Source organism: Phaethon aethereus (assembly GCF_964289735.1).
Source record: "Phaethon aethereus genome assembly, chromosome: 2".
In the NCBI taxonomy this organism is placed as follows: Eukaryota; Metazoa; Chordata; class Aves; order Phaethontiformes; family Phaethontidae; genus Phaethon; species Phaethon aethereus.
Genome location: NC_138582.1, coordinates 152,865,725 through 152,884,131, shown reverse-complemented (window position 1 = coordinate 152,884,131; position 18,407 = coordinate 152,865,725). Strand labels below are relative to the sequence as shown.

Sequence of the window (18,407 nt, the reverse complement as noted above, 5' to 3'; positions counted from 1 at the left end):
AGTAATAAGTACATAATAATGACACAAATACTAAAATTGCATGCTCTAAGAGGAGACTGTATAGCACGACAGTATCCTCATCAGGTTTACTGTGTCCATAAATGGGTACTAAATAGAATACAGAGACATCCTTAATACAACAATCATGGTTGCTGGAGAGCATGAGGGAAATGGACTGCAAAAATTGGACAGACTCTTCCTAAATAGCATCTTCTAGTGCCACCACAGGAGACAGAAGGCTGTGCTACATGGACCATTGGTCTAACTCAGCAGGGCACGGCAAATATTCTTGAAATGTTCACGTACAAACTAGGAGAACCAAAACACCTAGAAAGAATGCTTTGACAGTTGTCTTGACATTCAGCACAAAGGTATTTATTTCTATGACTTCCTGGCACTTCCATCCACCTCTCCAGAAATGGACATACACCTCTCCAAAAATAGAGAGGTTTCCACAAAATCCATTGATATTACAAAACTGTAGTTTTAGGTGGGAAGTTGCTCCATCCAAACTTTTTTCCCCTCTACCAAGCTAAGTTTTAACTCATGAAAACAAAATTTTTTTTTTTTTTTTACTATAAAAATAATGTAAGTTTCCTCTATTTCTTAGGTATAAAAATATACTGAGAATGATAAAATATACCAGCTTACTTATGTGACTCACAAACCCAAATCCATCTCAAATATGGCATGCGTAACTATGTGGCTTTTGAAAATGGACTGAGATGCATCTTAAAGTTGTACCTGATCTGTGTTGGAAATTAACTGTAGAAATATGTTGCTCTATGATTCTTGGCCTCTGGCTTACAGTAGCAAGTAAAAGCTGTGTAAGACCTACCATGTACCTTGCTGTGGTATTTTCAGCCTTCGTTCAGTCTTGAATAGGTTGTTCTTTGCACCAGATGTTAGGTAAGGGCTGTGCCACTTGTTCTCCCCACCTGCCCTTGACCTACATGCTCATCTGTAGGGCCTGGTATGATTTACCTCTCTGCTTCATCTTCCATCAGCCAATTTCCAACTATCTCAGATCTATTAGCTTCTAAACTAACACCCAGAGCAGAAAGAAATGGGCTATAGCATACTCTGCCTTAGCTGTGTCATCATGCTGATGTCTGCTAACATGAGACTGCTAAGCTGATTCATTGCAAGTATAATACTCAAGTGGTTTCTTTTCAACACAGACTCAATAGGCCAATTTCTTCTGCCTGCATCTCTGGGCACATGTGACAAAGCTTAATACACTTGGCAAGAATCCTCCCTCCAGCAACATTCTTTGTTATAAACATTATGAGAACAGCATCCACACAGGGCAGATGTTCAGTGTTTCTGAGTGCAGTCTACAGAGAGAAGGGCATTTCTGAGCTGAGAGTCAATAGTACTGTTATTCTGTAGAGATGTATTCCTGTTCCACATTAATTCCTGGAGGTGATGTCCTTAAAAATGCTGGACTGAGAAAGTTAGGTTACTTATTACAAAAAAATGCTAATGACACTAACAGCTCTCATATTATTGGTTTTCCTCTAGTTTTTAATTATTTCTTAAAATTAATATTCTATACTAGTCTCAGCTTTAGGTCCTTATGTGTTATGATGAACTCAACATAGTAACTACACTTCTTCTACAAATATTGTACTAGGGCGTCACAGGCAGAAGTGTGTTATGCAAAAAGGTTGTTTATTTTTCCAAGAAAACATTATGTACGTGTTTTAATTGATTAGATCTACACTGAAAGGTTAAATCAAAGTATGAGATTGACTACGTCTCTCTTGATACTTTATAATATCAAAAAGGTATTTGTTTATTTTAACAGAAAAAAATTAATGAACAATAGCTGCTACTCTCTCAGAAGCTCACAGCGCTGCAACTTCAAAACACCTTACAAGATCAGTTAGGTAATCTGCACATTAACTCAGAGTCGGAGAAATACAACAGAGAAAATGAAATCCAAGTGTTCAGTAGAAAATTAGGAATTCCACTTCAAAATATAAGATATCTTCATTCTTACAAACTGTAGGACACCTAAAGAGCTACTGTGAAAAACAAACTGCAATGGTCCTGTAAAGTTCCATACAAGCTGAAAGGAAGGTGACACTTCAACAGAGGAATCTACTCCATGCCAATTTTCTTTCACATCTATTTTTAGTAAAAGGAAAGCTGCAAAGTCACCATTAGAATTTATTTTTCTACTTATGCATATCTTGCATACACACACCATCTGAAATCCATCGCGTTCGTCGATCTACATGTGCAGTGACAGAAAGTATCCGAGACTATTCCACACACTTCATACTAGCACATGTACAGCTTGGCATGCAAAGAGTAAATATAAAACTTATACTCCAGATGTAGGCTTGTGTTTTTCACATTAAGAAAATAAATGCACGTGAAATATAAAAGTTAAAATATAAACACTTGACTGTTTCCTCACAGTTTGTTCCATGTTGGCTGTTTGGCATCCATCCTTTACAGGCCAGAAGTTTCACAGATGGAGTTTCAAATGCCCAGCAGACACAACAGAACTAGATTTTCAAAGATGGTGACTGCACAAAGAGCTGACATCTTTTGATGTCAGTCTAACCTTCTCATTTATTACGATTTCCAATGCAAACTATTCTTAAAAACATCTTCCCAATGCAAGTCAGAAGAATTTGGAAAAGCTTTTAGAACTTAAGCATTTTGTAGAGCTTGTTTCCAAGATTAGATACCATTGTATCATTGAGATATTTAGCAGATTCGTATTCACTTAGCTGACAAATCATGAAATACAAACAATTCTTCAATTTCAACCTTATCAAACACTGATCAAACATCAGAAAGAGCCTTGATTGTTATGAAAGGCACACTATTCCCATTAGAAACATTCTTCATCTGGAGAGAGGAGGAAGTTTTTGCAGAATAGGTTATAGTGAGTCTATGAAAACTGTAATGATCAAGTTTGCTCCTAGATTAATCAAAACTAAAGACTGAAACAAACAAATTGCAGGCCTTACCTTGCTCTTACTTGATTTGAGGAAATCCTGCTGCTTTTAACAGTATTTGGGCAGTAACCTGTTTTTATTGGCTTATTTATCTATTTGTGCATTTACTTACACAAAACAAAAGCCATTCAATTAAGTAATTTCTATCATTTCATTTAGAAAAAAAATAATCATAGTGATTTCTTTAACTGTTATGTCATATCTTAGTCATATTTAAAGAAAAGCTACTGGAGGAAGATTCCTTTCAAGGAAAGCTTTTCACCAAAGAAAGATTTTAGGCAGCAAATCCTATGAAGTCCTACTAAAATGTATACCCTAATTCTGAAGGCACAGCACTATCAGTATAATATCAAAATAAGAATGCTGAACTCAAAGCAGACCATTAATTCAGAACACTGAAAAGACTAAACATTAGCATTTCACTTCACATGCAACTACTCTAAAGAAAAACATCAGACAAGTGACTTGCATCTCATTCATTGAGTTTATACTCAACATAGAATGCCAACTGGAAGAAAACTCTTATTTTTCTGAATTATTTACCTCAAGAACTAGCCAAAGCTGGTCTCCATTTTTCACATCTTTCTTATAGTACATGCCGTAGAATTTGACTACATTGGGATGATCAGAGAGAGCTTTCAAAATGTTGTACTCAGCTTCAATTTCTTCATCAATATCCTAGTGTCACAAATGAGAAATGCAGTTAATAAATAACAACAGCCATTTAAAAAACCCAACACATAGCATTTTCTGGCTATTCAAATGTAGTTTGAAATAATGCAAAGAAAAAAACCCAAACAGAACATTTGCAGGGCTACAAAGCTTGGTTCTCTTTACTCAACACAAGAGAGTCATCTGTTTTTTTTACTCAGTCTTGATCAGTTTCAACTAATGAACACACAGGGTATGACAGAGCAGCCCTCAGGAGAATGGGGAAGGAGTATTTCAAGGCAAAGCCAGTGAAATCCACAAGTGGGTAGGTATGCAGATGCCTTGGGAAGTCACATGTTACTTCTCTAGTCTCAAGGGTATCCCCAGCTAGAGATGGTGCAGCTGGAATTACCTCTCTACCCCTCTGTGTACAAACAAGTATGACTGCAGCTACATCTTCCTCATTTATCATCCCACTTTCTAAAATCATCTAGGAATTTTTCTCATTTTCTACTATCATAGAAATTGGTGACATCCATGAGCTCTCCAGCTTCTCCCACTGAGCTATAAGAGTTGTAGCTTTTTGTCAGTCTTTCATTACAGACCTTAGGTTTTTTACACAGCAAAGGAAATCCATTTTGGAGGCAAGAGATGAGGACAAGTTTTTCTAACACATGTACCAGGAGCTGTGCAAGCTATTTCAGACCAAACGTGGATGCTAGCAACGGTGGGCACTGGATGACTCGGGTAACCCCTTCCACCTCTGCACTGGAATTGCTCATTGAGGCATGCTATCAGACTGTGTTTCAGTCATGCTGAAAATATTCAATCCATCCTGGCCACAAGTAGAGGCAGAATAGCTGCAGTCATTTTCCCCCATAGTTTAAATCTCAAGAAAACGTTAACCTAACTTGTTTCCAGATTTAAAACATTTTTAATACAATTTGCTATTTACACGCACCCAAAAAGAAATATAGAGATGAAAAATCAATTCTAGAGGAAGGCTACCTATGAACCCCACTATGCATATGAATGGGTTTCATATCAGTGAAAAGCCCCTACTCCGTGCCAAAAACTTGTCTCACCACTGCCAAATAGAAGTGACCATGGTAGAGAAAAGGGATGCTTTGCAGTCACATGAATGACACTCCTCCTTGTTTTGTTCACCACCAGAGGCATCTGCCACTAAGAGGATTTTGCTCACTTGTTTCTTACAGAGGTCTCTCCAATGCTAAATGCAACTCAATTTCCTCATACTAGCCTTTGGCTGTTTCTTGACTGGTATCAAAGAACTTTGCCCGTCACCGGTATCTTCAGGACTTGGGCAGTTAAACTTTCTTATTGAGATTATAAGAATAAGTCTTCTCAGAAGGAGGGGATTTAAGAATTTTTTTTTATTGGAGCAGCCAAAAAACAGCAGAAATTTTCCTGTCGCAAAAAAAAAAAGAGGAGGAAATTGCTTTAAGTTAATTTTCCCATAAGCACAACATAGAATGCAGCCAATTAAAAAAAAAAAAAAAAAGAGAGAGAGAAGCAAGGAAGGAAGAAAGAACCAAGGCACTGAAGGTGGCAGAGGAAGGAAAGGGAAAGAGTAGATGATAAGAGGGGATGAAGAGAGAGAACACATCTGGTAAAAACAAAAGGACAGATCATAGATTAAAAAAACAACAGAAAACAACACACCAAAGACCCAAAGAATCCAAAGCCAAAAAACTACACGCAAAACATACAATAGCCCTGGCTACCTTGGGAAAATTGGAAGAAAATTAGCCGACTGTTCTACTGTGATTTAAGAGAGGTTTCTGTCTTCTGAGGGATACTTAGATTTTAAGAGATTTTTATATTATGAGGACAAATTAAAAGAGAGAGAATTAAATTAATAGAATATTAATTCTGTGCATACTAGAACGGAGAATCTTTGCCTGCATTTTATGAGGGAAGAGAACTTGAAATATTTGATTGAATTTAACATATTTACCCACATAAAACATAGCCAGAGGGAATACCTCTTTTAGAAACAGTAGAAGGAATATTTTCACATGAACTTAGACGTAGGATAATTTGGCTAAGAGCCTTAAAGTACAATGGTATTTACTCGTAGCCCTGAGGACAAGACTAAGAGCATTCTCGGTTCCATCTTCATACATTCTCATTTCAACACCTTCAATTTCCTGTTTCAGTTTCAAAAATCTGAGCTGTTATTCAACACAAATAATCTAAGTGCTCTAAAGGATTAAACATAAAATGCTTATTTCAGTCTCACATCACCCATGATAACGTAGTTTCCTAGTTTAATTTGGAAATATCAGTTAAACCAAATGACATAAAAGCACATTTCTTCTGCCCTTTTTTTAGTCTGCCTCTCAAGAGGCACAATTCTGAAACCATCTTCAAAGAAAAAAAACCCTATAAAATTTAAAGAAAATACAGAAAGTACTTTTTTCTTCATTGCAATGGCTCCCTCTGCAGCCATTAATAATACTTTCAGTTTAAACAGAACTAGTTTATTTCTTTCACCCTATTTCTAAGATAGGATTGCCATTTTAACAGTAACATGGAGGTACAGCAGCTACTCCAGACCTCCTGTAAATAGGAGGGGGAAAAGAAGAATAGTATTCTTAGAATAAAAAGAATATTCAGTTAAAAAATTCAAGTCTTGGCCTCTTCCCTTCTTCAGTTTCTTATGTTGTATCTTTATCCATTGTGTTTCTGGATTCTTCACAGAATCACAGAATGGTAGGGGTTGGAAGGGACCTCTGAAGATCATCTGTCCCAACCCCCCTGCCAAGGCAGGATCACCTAGGGCAGGTTGCACAGGAACGAGTCCACTCAGGACTTTCAAAAGTCTCCAGAGAAGACTACTCCACAGCCTCTGGGCAGCCTGTTCCAGCGCTCCATCACCCTCACAGTGAAGAAGTTTTTCCTCATGTGGAGGTGGAACTTCCTGTGCTGCAGTTTATGCCCATTGCCCCTCGTCTTATCACTGAGCACTACTGAAAAGAGACTGGCTCCATCCTCCTGACAGCCACCCTTCAGATATTTATAGATATTTATAAGGTCGCCTCTCAGCCTTCCCTCCTCCAGACTAAACAGCCCCAGGTCTCTCAGCCTTTCCTCATACAAGAGATGTTCCAATCCCCTAATCATCCTTGTAGCCCTCCGTTGAACTCTCTCCAAAAGTTCCCTGTCTCTCTTGAACTGGGGAGCCCAGAACTGGTCACAATACTCCAGATGAGGCCTCACCAGCACAGAGTAGAAGGGGAGGATAACCCCTCTCGACCTGCTGGTCACACTCTTCTTAATGCACCCCAGGATACCATCGGCCCTCTTGGCCACCAGGGCACATTGCTGTCCCATGGATAACTTTTTGTCTACCAGGACTCTAAGGTCCTTCTCCACAGAGCTGCTTTCCAGCAGGTCAACCCCTAGCCTGTACTGGTGCATGGGGTGGTTCCTCCCCAGGTGCAGAACTCTACACTTGTCCTTGTTAAATGTCATGAGGTTCCCCGCCGCCCAACTCTCCAGTCTTGAATGGCAGCACAGCCTTCTGGTGTATAGCCACTACTCCCAGTTTTGTATCATCAGCAAACTTGTTGAGGGTGCATTCCAACCCTTCATCTAGGTCATTGATGAAAATGTTGAACAAAACTGGACCCAGTACTGATCCCTGGGGAACACCACTAGCTACAGGCCTCCAACTGGACTCTGCGCCACTGACCACAACCCTTTGAGCTCTGTTGCTTAGCCAGTTCTCGATCCATCTCAGAGTCTACTCATCCAATCCATATTTCCAGAGCTTCACTATGAGGATGTTATGGGAGACAGTGTCAAAAGCCTTACTGAAGTCAAGGTAAACCACATACTAGCTGGGTAGATGAAGGGAGAGCAGTGTCACTCCATCATAGAAGGCTATCAGATTGGTCAAGCATGATCTCCCCTTGGCGAATCCATGCTGACTACTCCTGATAACTTTCTTTTCATCCATGTGCCTAGAGATGGCCTCCCTAAGGAGCTGTTCCATCACCTTCCCAGGGATGGAGGTGAGGCTGACCAGTCTGTAATTTCCCAGGTCTTCCTTCTTGCCCCTTTTGAAGACTGGGGTGACACTGGCTTTCCTCCAGTCCTCAGGTACCTCTCCCATTCTCCCTGATTTTTCAAAAATGATGGAGAGAGGTGTTGCAACAACATCAGCCAGCTCCCTTAGCACTCGCAGGTGCATCCCATGAGGTCCCATGGATTTGTGAGTGTTCAGTTCAGCCAAATGATCTCTAACCCAAACCTCGTTGACCAGTGGAGCATCTTCCTCCCTCCAGGCTTTTTTGCTTACCTCCAGGGTCTGGGATTCCTGAGGAGTAGTCTTAGCAGTAAATTCACATTCTACTCCCTTATCACCTACTTAATCTATTTCTCTTTCCCCTAGCATCAGCTTTACTTCCTCTTCTTTCTTCCTGTCTTCATCCTTTACCCTTTTCTTACAGCCTCCAAAGTGTACACGACATTGAAAGTTTCCCTCATGCCTCAGTAAGCCCTGCCATAGCCAGTTGCCACTTAAAAATCATTCCTCAACACTTGTGTAATAGATGAAAGCAGAAGCATTGCCTGCCATACAGGCATTAGATGAACACCAGCTGCAACAAAGTCCTGCCTATTCATTGTAAGCCCAAGAACCTTGTTTACAGAAAGCAACAAATGCATTTGAATTCTTCAAGATCCTTATCACTTGGCTGCAAATCATGTTTACTTTGGGAGAGGTACATGATATTGAATTGAGATGAGTCTCCTTTTATTGCTTGAAGGCATGCTGAAATGAAAAGCATATCAACAAGAAACACAGCAAAGACAATGCAAGACGGTATGTTTTCACACATTTCATGGACTTAAAGGCCATGGGATCATAATTGGACACTTTGTGATACGTAGGGGTTGACAGAGCCCTGTCTGTCAACTGTGTGGCTACATGCTGTGTGGCTGTGCAGCTCCAGACCTGCAGCGTTTCACACAGCATGACCAGCTCATTCCTTCCTGCCCAGAGGTTGTGCAATGGAAGCACATGCCTCAACTCTGAACTGGGTGTGCAAACGATGAGTTCAAACAGGCCACCTGAAACATGAACAGCTCCTTGTCCATGTTTTGCAGGTTACTGTTCTCAAGAAAAATCCCAAGCCACCTGCAGCACCACTGAAGTCAATCAGGTCTGCCTTTACAAACCAGACTAATGTTCTTCCTTAGCATTAATCTGCCACCCAACAGATGTCAGTTATTGAGAACAAGAACATACTCTACATAGCATAGTAATTCCACCTCCCAGTCACCTGGTGCTTTGTGTATAGGAGCAACTGCCTTTTTATTTTCCATTTGAAAAGATAGATCCCTCAGATATCTACGTATTTTGGCACATTCTGAAACGCAGAACCAACAATAACAATAAAAATAAAGTATGCTATTTTATTTTTAAAGTATCACTCATAGCATGTAACTGAGCTAAAAGTATGTACTCAAAACAGATGCTTGAAGGTACATCTAAAGCACTTAAAAGTACGTAACTTCCTTACTGGCTAGTATGAAGAAAACAGGGAAAGGGAAAGGGAAAAGGAAACATTAAAAATAGAAGAAGCTAGGACTCCTGGTACTGAAAAGGAAAATAATCAGCTCTGCTTCTGAAAGTAAGAGATAAACAAGAGGGAACCAAAAGTAAAAGTAACAAAGTTTAGGTATACTTCTGACTTCTACCATATGCAACCACTTCCAAGATCACCTAGGATGTGAAAAATAGATTGATAGCTAGCCTGATACTTAGCAGGTTGAAGCAGTTTATTTCACTATCACTTCTAAGGCAAATGATCTACCAAGATTAAAAGAAAAAAAAAAAAGACATAAATTCACTTACAATTAAATAGGCACAAACCAAGTAATTTAAGTAGCTTACGTGAACAGGATCCAAAATTTTGACTGCTGCTTTGCTGCCATTTTTCTTATTTAACACCTTGAAAACTTTCCCATATGTTCCTTTGCCAATAGTCTCAACTATTTCCCAGGTATCTGAAGGATCAGGAAAGTTATCAAATATTATTGTTTTCCCAGTCAACGGAAGCATCTCAAATGATGGCTCCTAGGAAAAAAGAGAATTCAATGTTCACTCAACAAATGATTAATAGCAATTGGTTTCCTACAAATGCAAAGAGAAATACACATTCCAGTCTCAAACACTAGAAATGTTTTTGCATGTAGTGTGCATGCACTGAAAACATAATGAACAAGAAATGCTGCACTTAATACAGATACGTGCAGTCAACACAATATCAAAGTGAAATTCAAATAATAATTTGAATTAATTTTAGGCTTAAGTGAAGTCAGTAGAAGCTCGCCCATGCACTTCAACGAAACTATAATGTCACGCTGGGATTTTTTGAGGGGCAGGGAAATGGGAGTCAAGTTCATAAAATCCAAAAGAATTTGGCCCCACTACCAAGAATCAGGCAAGAAGAAAAAAAAACCACAAAACAAAACATGTTGAATAGTAGCACAAGGTTCATTCAAATTTTTACAGCAAACAGTCAGTTTTATAAGCCTACTGAGACCATTTGAATTTTTATATAGATCTCATGACGCCAAGCAGATTAAAGTGGCAGCTCTTTTCACAATATTATGGTTTTCTGAGAGCCAGGCATTCACAGTCATGGAAAATATGTTTACTGATGTACATTCATTAACAACTGTTTTACATACTGTAAAGGAAACACCTTTTACAATGATGGAATTGTAACCATCACTGACCAAGTTACACCTATTCCCTGGTCAATGATGAATACAATTCACTTACACATGCCTTCATAGTGACTAACTATCCAACAGCTACAGGTAAAAACAAAGTACAAACACCCTCCCACCCTCCGACAAACAACAACAAAAAACCTCACCTTCACCCATTGTTAAAAATGCCAAAAAACTCAGTAGAAATGTGTTAAAAATTACATTCTCCTATTCTTAATTGTAGAACCAAGACTAAAAAAGAGAAGGGGCAGAGAAGAGGACACACTCAAGCCCTTACTAAGTAAGGAGGCAAGAAATAAGTGAGCCAGCTACTGAGTGCCAAGTCCTTCCTAAGCACAATATGCCATAAATGAGCCAGGTTTGGAGAGTTGTTTTCATATACCCATTTTTAAAATTTTTTATATAATACTTTATAAACAGACTACAATGTCTGGATATATTCATGGATTTTTCTTATGTCAACAGCACAAATCTACACACATAAAGCATTTTATATGATATTACTCCAGTGACAGAAATTGCACCATGATACCATACTATTTCTTTTGATAATGAAGAGAATGGCTTCAATTTCAGGTTTACCCATGACTTCTAGCATACTAGCCGTACTTTCTTTATTCATCTACTTATTCATATAACCACGTATATCCCACTACACATGCAGCATGTATATCCACCATACATACAGTAAGTATACCAACTAGAAGCAACTGAAATGGACTACTATACAAACATACATTGTACCAGTTCTTTCAATTATCTGATACTGCATACTGGCACATCACATGTGTTCAGACTAATTTTCTACTGGATAATACAAGCTCACCTAGGGAACACAGGGCTCAGGATTCTTCCCATCAGTCTGCTCTTGGTTTATTAGCTCACTGATGAGTGAGAACACGGGTTTCTTCTATCTTCTCCTCTCCCCTACTTTTTTTTTTTTTTTTTTAACATATATGTGACTATTACCAATTTCTATACCCGCTCAAGCAGCAAAGTGGTGAAATATCCTCTTAACACCAGGAAAACTGCAGTGGTCTGTTGCGTACCGAGGAGTGCAATCAGTATTGGCCCAGCACCTTAATTTCAAGGGCTGTGGGAACAAAATGACCCAATTTTATATGTTACAATGAAATCTCCCTTAACACAAATCCTGGTTAAGGTCAAAGTAAGATAGAGGATCGAGATCCAGAGACATGTAGCTGTAATACACATAGCCTCAAATTTCCATTCCAGGTTCAAAATTTGCTTTTTCCTTCCATCCAACCCTACCCCTGGGACTCATATAGACACAAGTCAGCCAGGACATTGTTTGCAGTCTTTTACTAAGGCATTACCTTTTCGCCTCAGGCCTACTATTTACCCATGCCTTGGGAGCTTCACCACTTCCAGGCAAAGCCATCCCTTCCCCAGAAAATGAACACAAATGAGTTACAACTTTTTTTTTTTAACTTTTTTGCCTATAAAATAACACTCAAATACAATTGTTCTGTTTGGTTTGTTTTTAAATCACTTTATACATATGTATAAATGCTTTGTAATTAGCTTATAATTGGGACTACATAAAATAATAACCACATTGGAGACGATAAAGGGATTAGGATGCATAATCCCAAACCTTTGCTTTGAGGGATTCAACAATGATGGCATTTCAAAATTCCTCTGTCTGAGCTTTAGTTTTTAGAATTGAGGTTAGCTATTTGTTTTAAATTTTTATCAGATATTCAATCTATAACTAGTGATTTTTGTGGAGAAAAAAAGGTAGAGAGCTATCAATGGGCATCTTCATAAGAATAGAGATGTCCAAATCCATTACAGCCTACCTACATACAAATTGTCTTCTACACAATATGTAGTTTTCCATCAAAATCTAGGGCCTGCTATGTCCCACGTTACAAGAATGCGAGCCTCTGACCCAGGCAGCTTACAGTAGGAGATACGCAGAAGTTGAAGAAAGGAAGACTCCTTTCTTCCCCTTCAATGAGGAATGCAAAGACCAGCTTCACATATTTAGCTCATGCCAGAACCAAGCAGGGAACTCTGATACCTTGAATCTCCAAATACACCCTTAAACAAAGGCCCACCGCTCTGTGCAGCGATTTTACACCTAGTAGAACATTCTAAGAAAAAAACATGTATATCAGAACCTGCAGCTTCAAACAGCTTCCCAGGCTTCATTAACTTCCTATACATTAACAGAATGCAGATGAAATTTATTGACTCCCAGTATTGATTGCTTATTTGTCTGTGGAGACTGGCATAAGGAGAACTGTTAAAGGGCTGAGGAAACATGATCCTGCAGGTGCTATTTGGCTACCAGAGAAGAGTGCTAGAGATACCGTCATATGCTTGCATTTTCCTCTGCAAATCATGCCAGTTGCACATCATCTTGTCTTAAGAAAAGTCACCATGTACTTAACAACAATGCATTCAATAGCTGTCATACTTAGTTCAATAAGTTGAGTGTTATTCCAGAAAGAATTATTCACCCTAATCCTTTGATTTACAGCTTCAAACCGTAACTTGAATAAGTTATATTGAACATCGTATTTCCTCACTTCCACCATGTTTAAGAACAAGCCCCTGAAGATAAATTGTTTAGCTTCCACTTCTATTATTAAAAATATATTAAATAGAATGATTTCAAGTGTTCTGTTCTGGGTGATGAATAATGTTTTATTATATCTCAGTGGAGTTGAGAAAGCTGATAATGATTTAACCTTATATTTCAGCAATAAATTGGACTGTCTCTGGAATACATCTGGATGCCCCAACAACTGGGTAATTTATCATACCCCTCACCATTAAAAATTTACTTTAAAAAACACAACTTACAACTTGATCCAAACTTCTGAGCTAGGAATGTACCCTTGAATCTCTGTAAAAACCCTTTAAAATACTTCTGGTATGCTTATCGTGACAGTTCACTTAATTTCTGCTCAGAGTTTGGCTAACCCAGCTCCTGCGAAGGCCTGATGTATGCTGGGAGCAGTGCTATTAGGTCAAAGCAAGAGCACCACGTAGGCAGGACAGGTGGCCAGAAAGAGCTAAAGGGCCATTATGTGCCATTACACCTGCAAATTTCTGTCTCCTGCAGCCAGGATCTTCCGCCTGGCAGTTTCCTCAGTATCTGCTAACTTAGGAAAATGGCATAGACCAAACCTCCAAAGCTGGAAGGTATAAAGCATCAGCTTACCCAAAAATCTTTCCAAGTGGAGCCAACAGCAGCTGGACTGCTAAGGTTCTCCTACTTTCTGGTGTGATACAGGGGATGCCCACCACCATGATGGAGGAGGAAGGATGAGCACTCTCACCTTCAGCTAGGTAACTAAGTTGGGGTTGTTTCAGTTTTTTTTTTTTCTCATAGGTGCACAAATTAAGACTTACGGGTTCTAAGTTATGAAACATTACGACACACAATGGAGCCTGAATTTCACACAGAACATTACATGTTAATCCAGTATTTTTACTACTGTTTCATACCACCTAAGTTTTCTTTCTAAATCTTCCCCTCCATCCCAATAGTTTCTGAATGGACCTTCATCTCACTTGTATGAAAGCATATCCATTTCCTCCATAAGGAGCTGATAAAACAAGCGAGGCACCTTGCCTCATGTCATTCATCCTTCTCCATAAAGGCAGCCTACATGATTAGCAAAGCAGATACCTATTATTTATACACGTCCAAAATGAATCCAGCCTTTAGGTTCTCATCAGCATCTTGTCTCCTGGCTACCACAATCTTCTAGTCTTGAAAATTAGAACCAGGACCTCATTGATTCAGTTCAAAACACACCTACTGAGGTCTTCTTTGATCTCTTTTTTTTAATTTGTCCACATCACTCCCCCCTTCCCATTGCAAACACTACTTGTGTTTAACCAGACAGCTCCTCCACATATCCTACCCTGTGATTTGCCAGACACCTTCACATGTGTCATGGGCAATGGATGTCAGGAGCCAGCAACACCAGCTTACATTGCCTACTGGGTCTGTTACCTCTGTGGAAGTAACACTTGCACTCCTTCAGATTCTGAAACTTAAATCTCTTGCTTAATGGATGCCAGAAAAATAAGCACCCTAAAAAAAAAAAATATTGTAGGCAGTGTTCATGTAGAAACTGTTAAGGCTTGTTATATCAAAGAAAAATCCCTTCTCACCTCACTGTTTCACCACCTGATGCCTTTATCCAATATCTAGTTTATAAGCTGATATATATATAGGTACTGATCACAAGGCACAGTAAGGCCTTGAAATACTTAATGCAATAATAAAAAAAAAGCACAATAACATTCCACAACACATTTCCTCTTCTTTCATGAGTTTATGCCACACTGAAAAGTACTTAAGAAAAAAGTTAAAGGTTGCTGCATGGCATTCTTAAGAAAAGCCAAGAGCATGAGGCTACAATATGCTATTCATCACACTAACACCTAGCACTTCCTAGATAAATGTCCAAATAATTTGATTGTTCAACCATGGAGATGGATTGCAGCTCAGATACAGAGCTAGTATAACTGTAATTGTAATGAGCCATTTATGCAGCATACCATCTCATCCATCCTTCAAAGAGCAAGTTTTGCTTTGGAAATTCCAATACCATTCCCACGTAATTCTGGGGGATATTTGGTCTCTGATTTTGATGATGATACAATCTATATCTGAATAGGAACTGTAGTCAAATCTAAGATCAGTGTGAGCAGATTATCTAGTTTGGTCACTAGTTAAATCAAGTGTTTAGAACACAACTGTTTTTTTCGGTTTTTACTTCAGTTGTCAAAAGCTGAGTACACTTAGCTTTATAATTTCACTCTAAAACAACAACAAAAATATAATTTTTCACGATTACATAATTTTTGTACTATCCATACGTCTATCTGAATTAGCTTCTTTGATCGTACATCAGTTTGCTTACTACTTTCCACTCTATACATCCCTCAGTGTTTTCCCAGAACTGAACAATTGTCTTTCCCATTTGTGAGAAGCTTTCCAGAGAGAAAAAAAACCCCAAACACCTCTTTAGCCCCAGCTACGGTAGATGAAAAATAAATATCAATAACCTTCTCTAACAGTCAGCCCACTTCTTTCACTGTTGTGTGCTTACGCTAGAAAGAAAGACACAAGAGCTGGAAGTCACCTAACTTGGCGTGTGTACAATATACCTACTGGAACCTAAGCTAGATACTATAATCCCATTTTAGTCAGTCAAAACAATCAAAAATTGTTTCACCTGACCTGGTTAGCATCTACCTTAGAATAAGAAGACTTGTTCTGCAGACTCTATTGCTGGCTAAGTTTCCATTTACTACAACAGGAACCCAGTAACAGAGACATGGTAAGTGAAATGAATCCTTTCCTACTTAACTGCTGAAAACAAAGAGTTATAGTTTGATAAATGACAAAATGAGTATCAGCTCCATGCTACAATCGGGGAAATGCAAGGCAGCTACATCTCATCACCTGAAAGTTGGCACGCAACTTGGGCATTGTCTGATAATGCACAGAAAAGGCAAGAACTATGGAATGACATTGCCAAGCAAACTTTGAACCCAACAACCAAACCCTAAACTAATGCAAATGCAGAAATAAATGGTTACTTTAAAGCATTTGGAGGCAAGGAGTGGTGATAAATTTAGGTTAATCTCAGTCAATACATGTCCTGGGCACAATTCAAAGTATGTATGTTCATTTTAAGGCTGCTCAAGGAAAAATTTGATCCATTTCTGATGGCACTTTTTAGCGTTCACTCTCCGAAGGGGTGGCTAGCTGCTGCTTCTGTTTCTAAGAACACTTTGCCTCTTTGCTGACCGTTATCCAGGGACAACTTTCCCAATAAAGCAAGACACCTTTCAGAAAAACTTGATGCTTCTGGACTCCTTGACCTTTGTAAAACTTCTACATGTAGTAGAGAAACAGTACTGTGTAGTATTGGTACCTGATCTCCTTCTATTGATAAATGCATATTGGGTATCCACACTGACATTTCATCTGCTGATTATTATTCAGCTGATCTTGACATTTCGACTTGCTGCAGACCGAACTGTCCAGCCCCACTCATGGGAGACTCCGGCTCTTCACTCTCTGAAGGTTCTCAGAGGGCACTGCTGGAAGAGTTCTATACCAGTGTTAGGTTCCACCTTGGCTTTCTTCCACTCCCCCCATGCCTCACAATAGTAAAAGTCCTACTGCATGCTGACGTTTACAGTTCTCGGGAAACTCCATGAGAGGAGGGGTGTTTTTTAAGCAACAGGTTAAAGAATCAGCAAGGGCTGTAAGCATTTAATCTAATCTCATGCATAGGGGCTGCCCACTGCATGGCAATCCTTCAGAGCTCAAACATGGTATCACTACAGGATCCCAATTTTTTGAAGCCAACTTTTAGTTATAGGAAGCAGATATGAAAAAAACATGGAAACAAAATGCTAAATTTAATTACTGTAGTAAATTCTAAAAGCTCTGATATTTTGAAAACAAATGAGAGCTGAAGATTTTTGTCATCCAACAGAAAATATTTATACAGGGACATTACAATCACGAAAACAAGATTAATAACGGAAGGGGGAATGGTGTCATTATCAAACTGTATTTGGACCTTATGCCACCAGAAGTAATTAACTTATATTAACAATCCATGAACTGCATCATATCCAGATCATTTTGTGGCTCCCAGAAGAGAGGCACTGTAAGTGATGAGAATAATTTTTCAATGACTGCACACTACATCAATATATTAGCAAAGAACTTCGCTTTCAAAGCCAAAGCATCACTTAATTTTCCTATTTTAACACAGTAAAACTTTATAAGGCCATAAAAATCAATATGCTGCAATCCTGCTCACTCCTATTTCTCAGAACATCTAACAGCAGTGAAGTGGCAACTCAAAATTTATTTAGCAGCTGTATCAACGAGCTTTGGCAGGGCTTGAAATTAAGGTGATATAGTTGTTTGATAGCAAGGTAAGGAAGGCATTAAGGACAACAAGCAAATATGCTAGCACTTGACACTAGCAGGCAAGAAATTCCAAGGTAGCAGCACACACTGGGATGCTGTGGGCACGGCCAGATTTCACACGTGTCTGCCCAAGGCCCACGGTCACGCTACAGGTCTGTGTGTCACTCGGCTGGGCCCGGGCAACACCCTGACTGGTTTCACCACAAGCACCAAGCGGTCCAGAGTACTCTACACGCTTCCTTACCCAGAAACTCACTCACAGGAAAAAAAAAAAAAAAAGCAGGATTTACCCACGGGCCTGAACGAGAGCGCCCAGGGGACAGTGCCTGCCCGCACCCGCCATACGCCCCCCAGGGCCGAGATCACTCTGACCCCGAGCAACCCCGCTCGCAGGCCGCGCACCCCGGTCGCGCCTGCCCTCCCGCAGCGCCCGTCCCGACGCGGCAGCGGGAGGCAGCGGCCCGGCCCGGCCCGGCCCGACCCGCCAGCCGCGCCACCCTCAGGGGGCCGGTCCGCCCCGAAGCCCCTTGGCGGGGCGGGGCGCCGGGCAGCGCGGCTGCCGCCGCGGCGGCTCTCTGGGGAGCGGCGGAGCTGCCAGTCAGTCACCGGCTCCGCGACCCGCCCTCCTGCCCTGCCCGGCGCTCCCGGGCCGGGGGTTACCCGCAGCGAAACCTCCGGTCCCCGCAGAGCCAGCCCCGCTGCGGGGGCTGGGGCCGCGCCACCTCCGGCGGCCCTGGCTCGGATTCGCCCTCCTCCTCGGGACGGCCCCGGCCCCGGCTCGGCCACAGTCCCGCCTCGGGGTCAGCGGCGGATGAGCGGTTTGCGCCGCTAATCCCCCGCAAGCGCCGGCAAAGCCGGGAGGGCTTGGCCCGCCCAGGGCAGGGCGCGGCGGGGGGCGCCGGGGCGGCCCGGCCTCCCCTCCCGGCGGGGCAACGGGCGGCCGAGCGGGCAGCCGGGACGCCCCGGATGGGCCAAACCGACCCAGGGTCGCGGGCCGGCCGCGGCCAGAGCCGGATCGCATCCTCGGGGGCCTGATCCACCCGATGGGGGATTACGCC

General features: G+C 40.8%; 1 protein-coding gene across 1 annotated transcript in view; it reads right to left on the bottom strand.

Annotated features, from left to right (window-relative positions):
- The window catches only part of LOC309417253 (myosin-IIIa-like), a gene marked incomplete at its 3' end in the record, with an annotated part of 44,630 nt that extends 34,876 nt beyond the window's left edge, over positions 1 to 9,754 (bottom strand). The window contains exons 1-2 of the mRNA XM_082014724.1: positions 9,556 to 9,754; positions 3,522 to 3,656 (exon numbers count right to left, since the gene is read on the bottom strand). Of these exons, the coding sequence (XP_081870850.1) occupies positions 3,522 to 3,656; positions 9,556 to 9,723 (303 nt within the window). The 5' untranslated portion in view covers positions 9,724 to 9,754. The remainder of the gene's footprint in view (positions 1 to 3,521; positions 3,657 to 9,555) is intronic.
- Between the last annotated feature and the right edge of the window lie 8,653 nt (positions 9,755 to 18,407).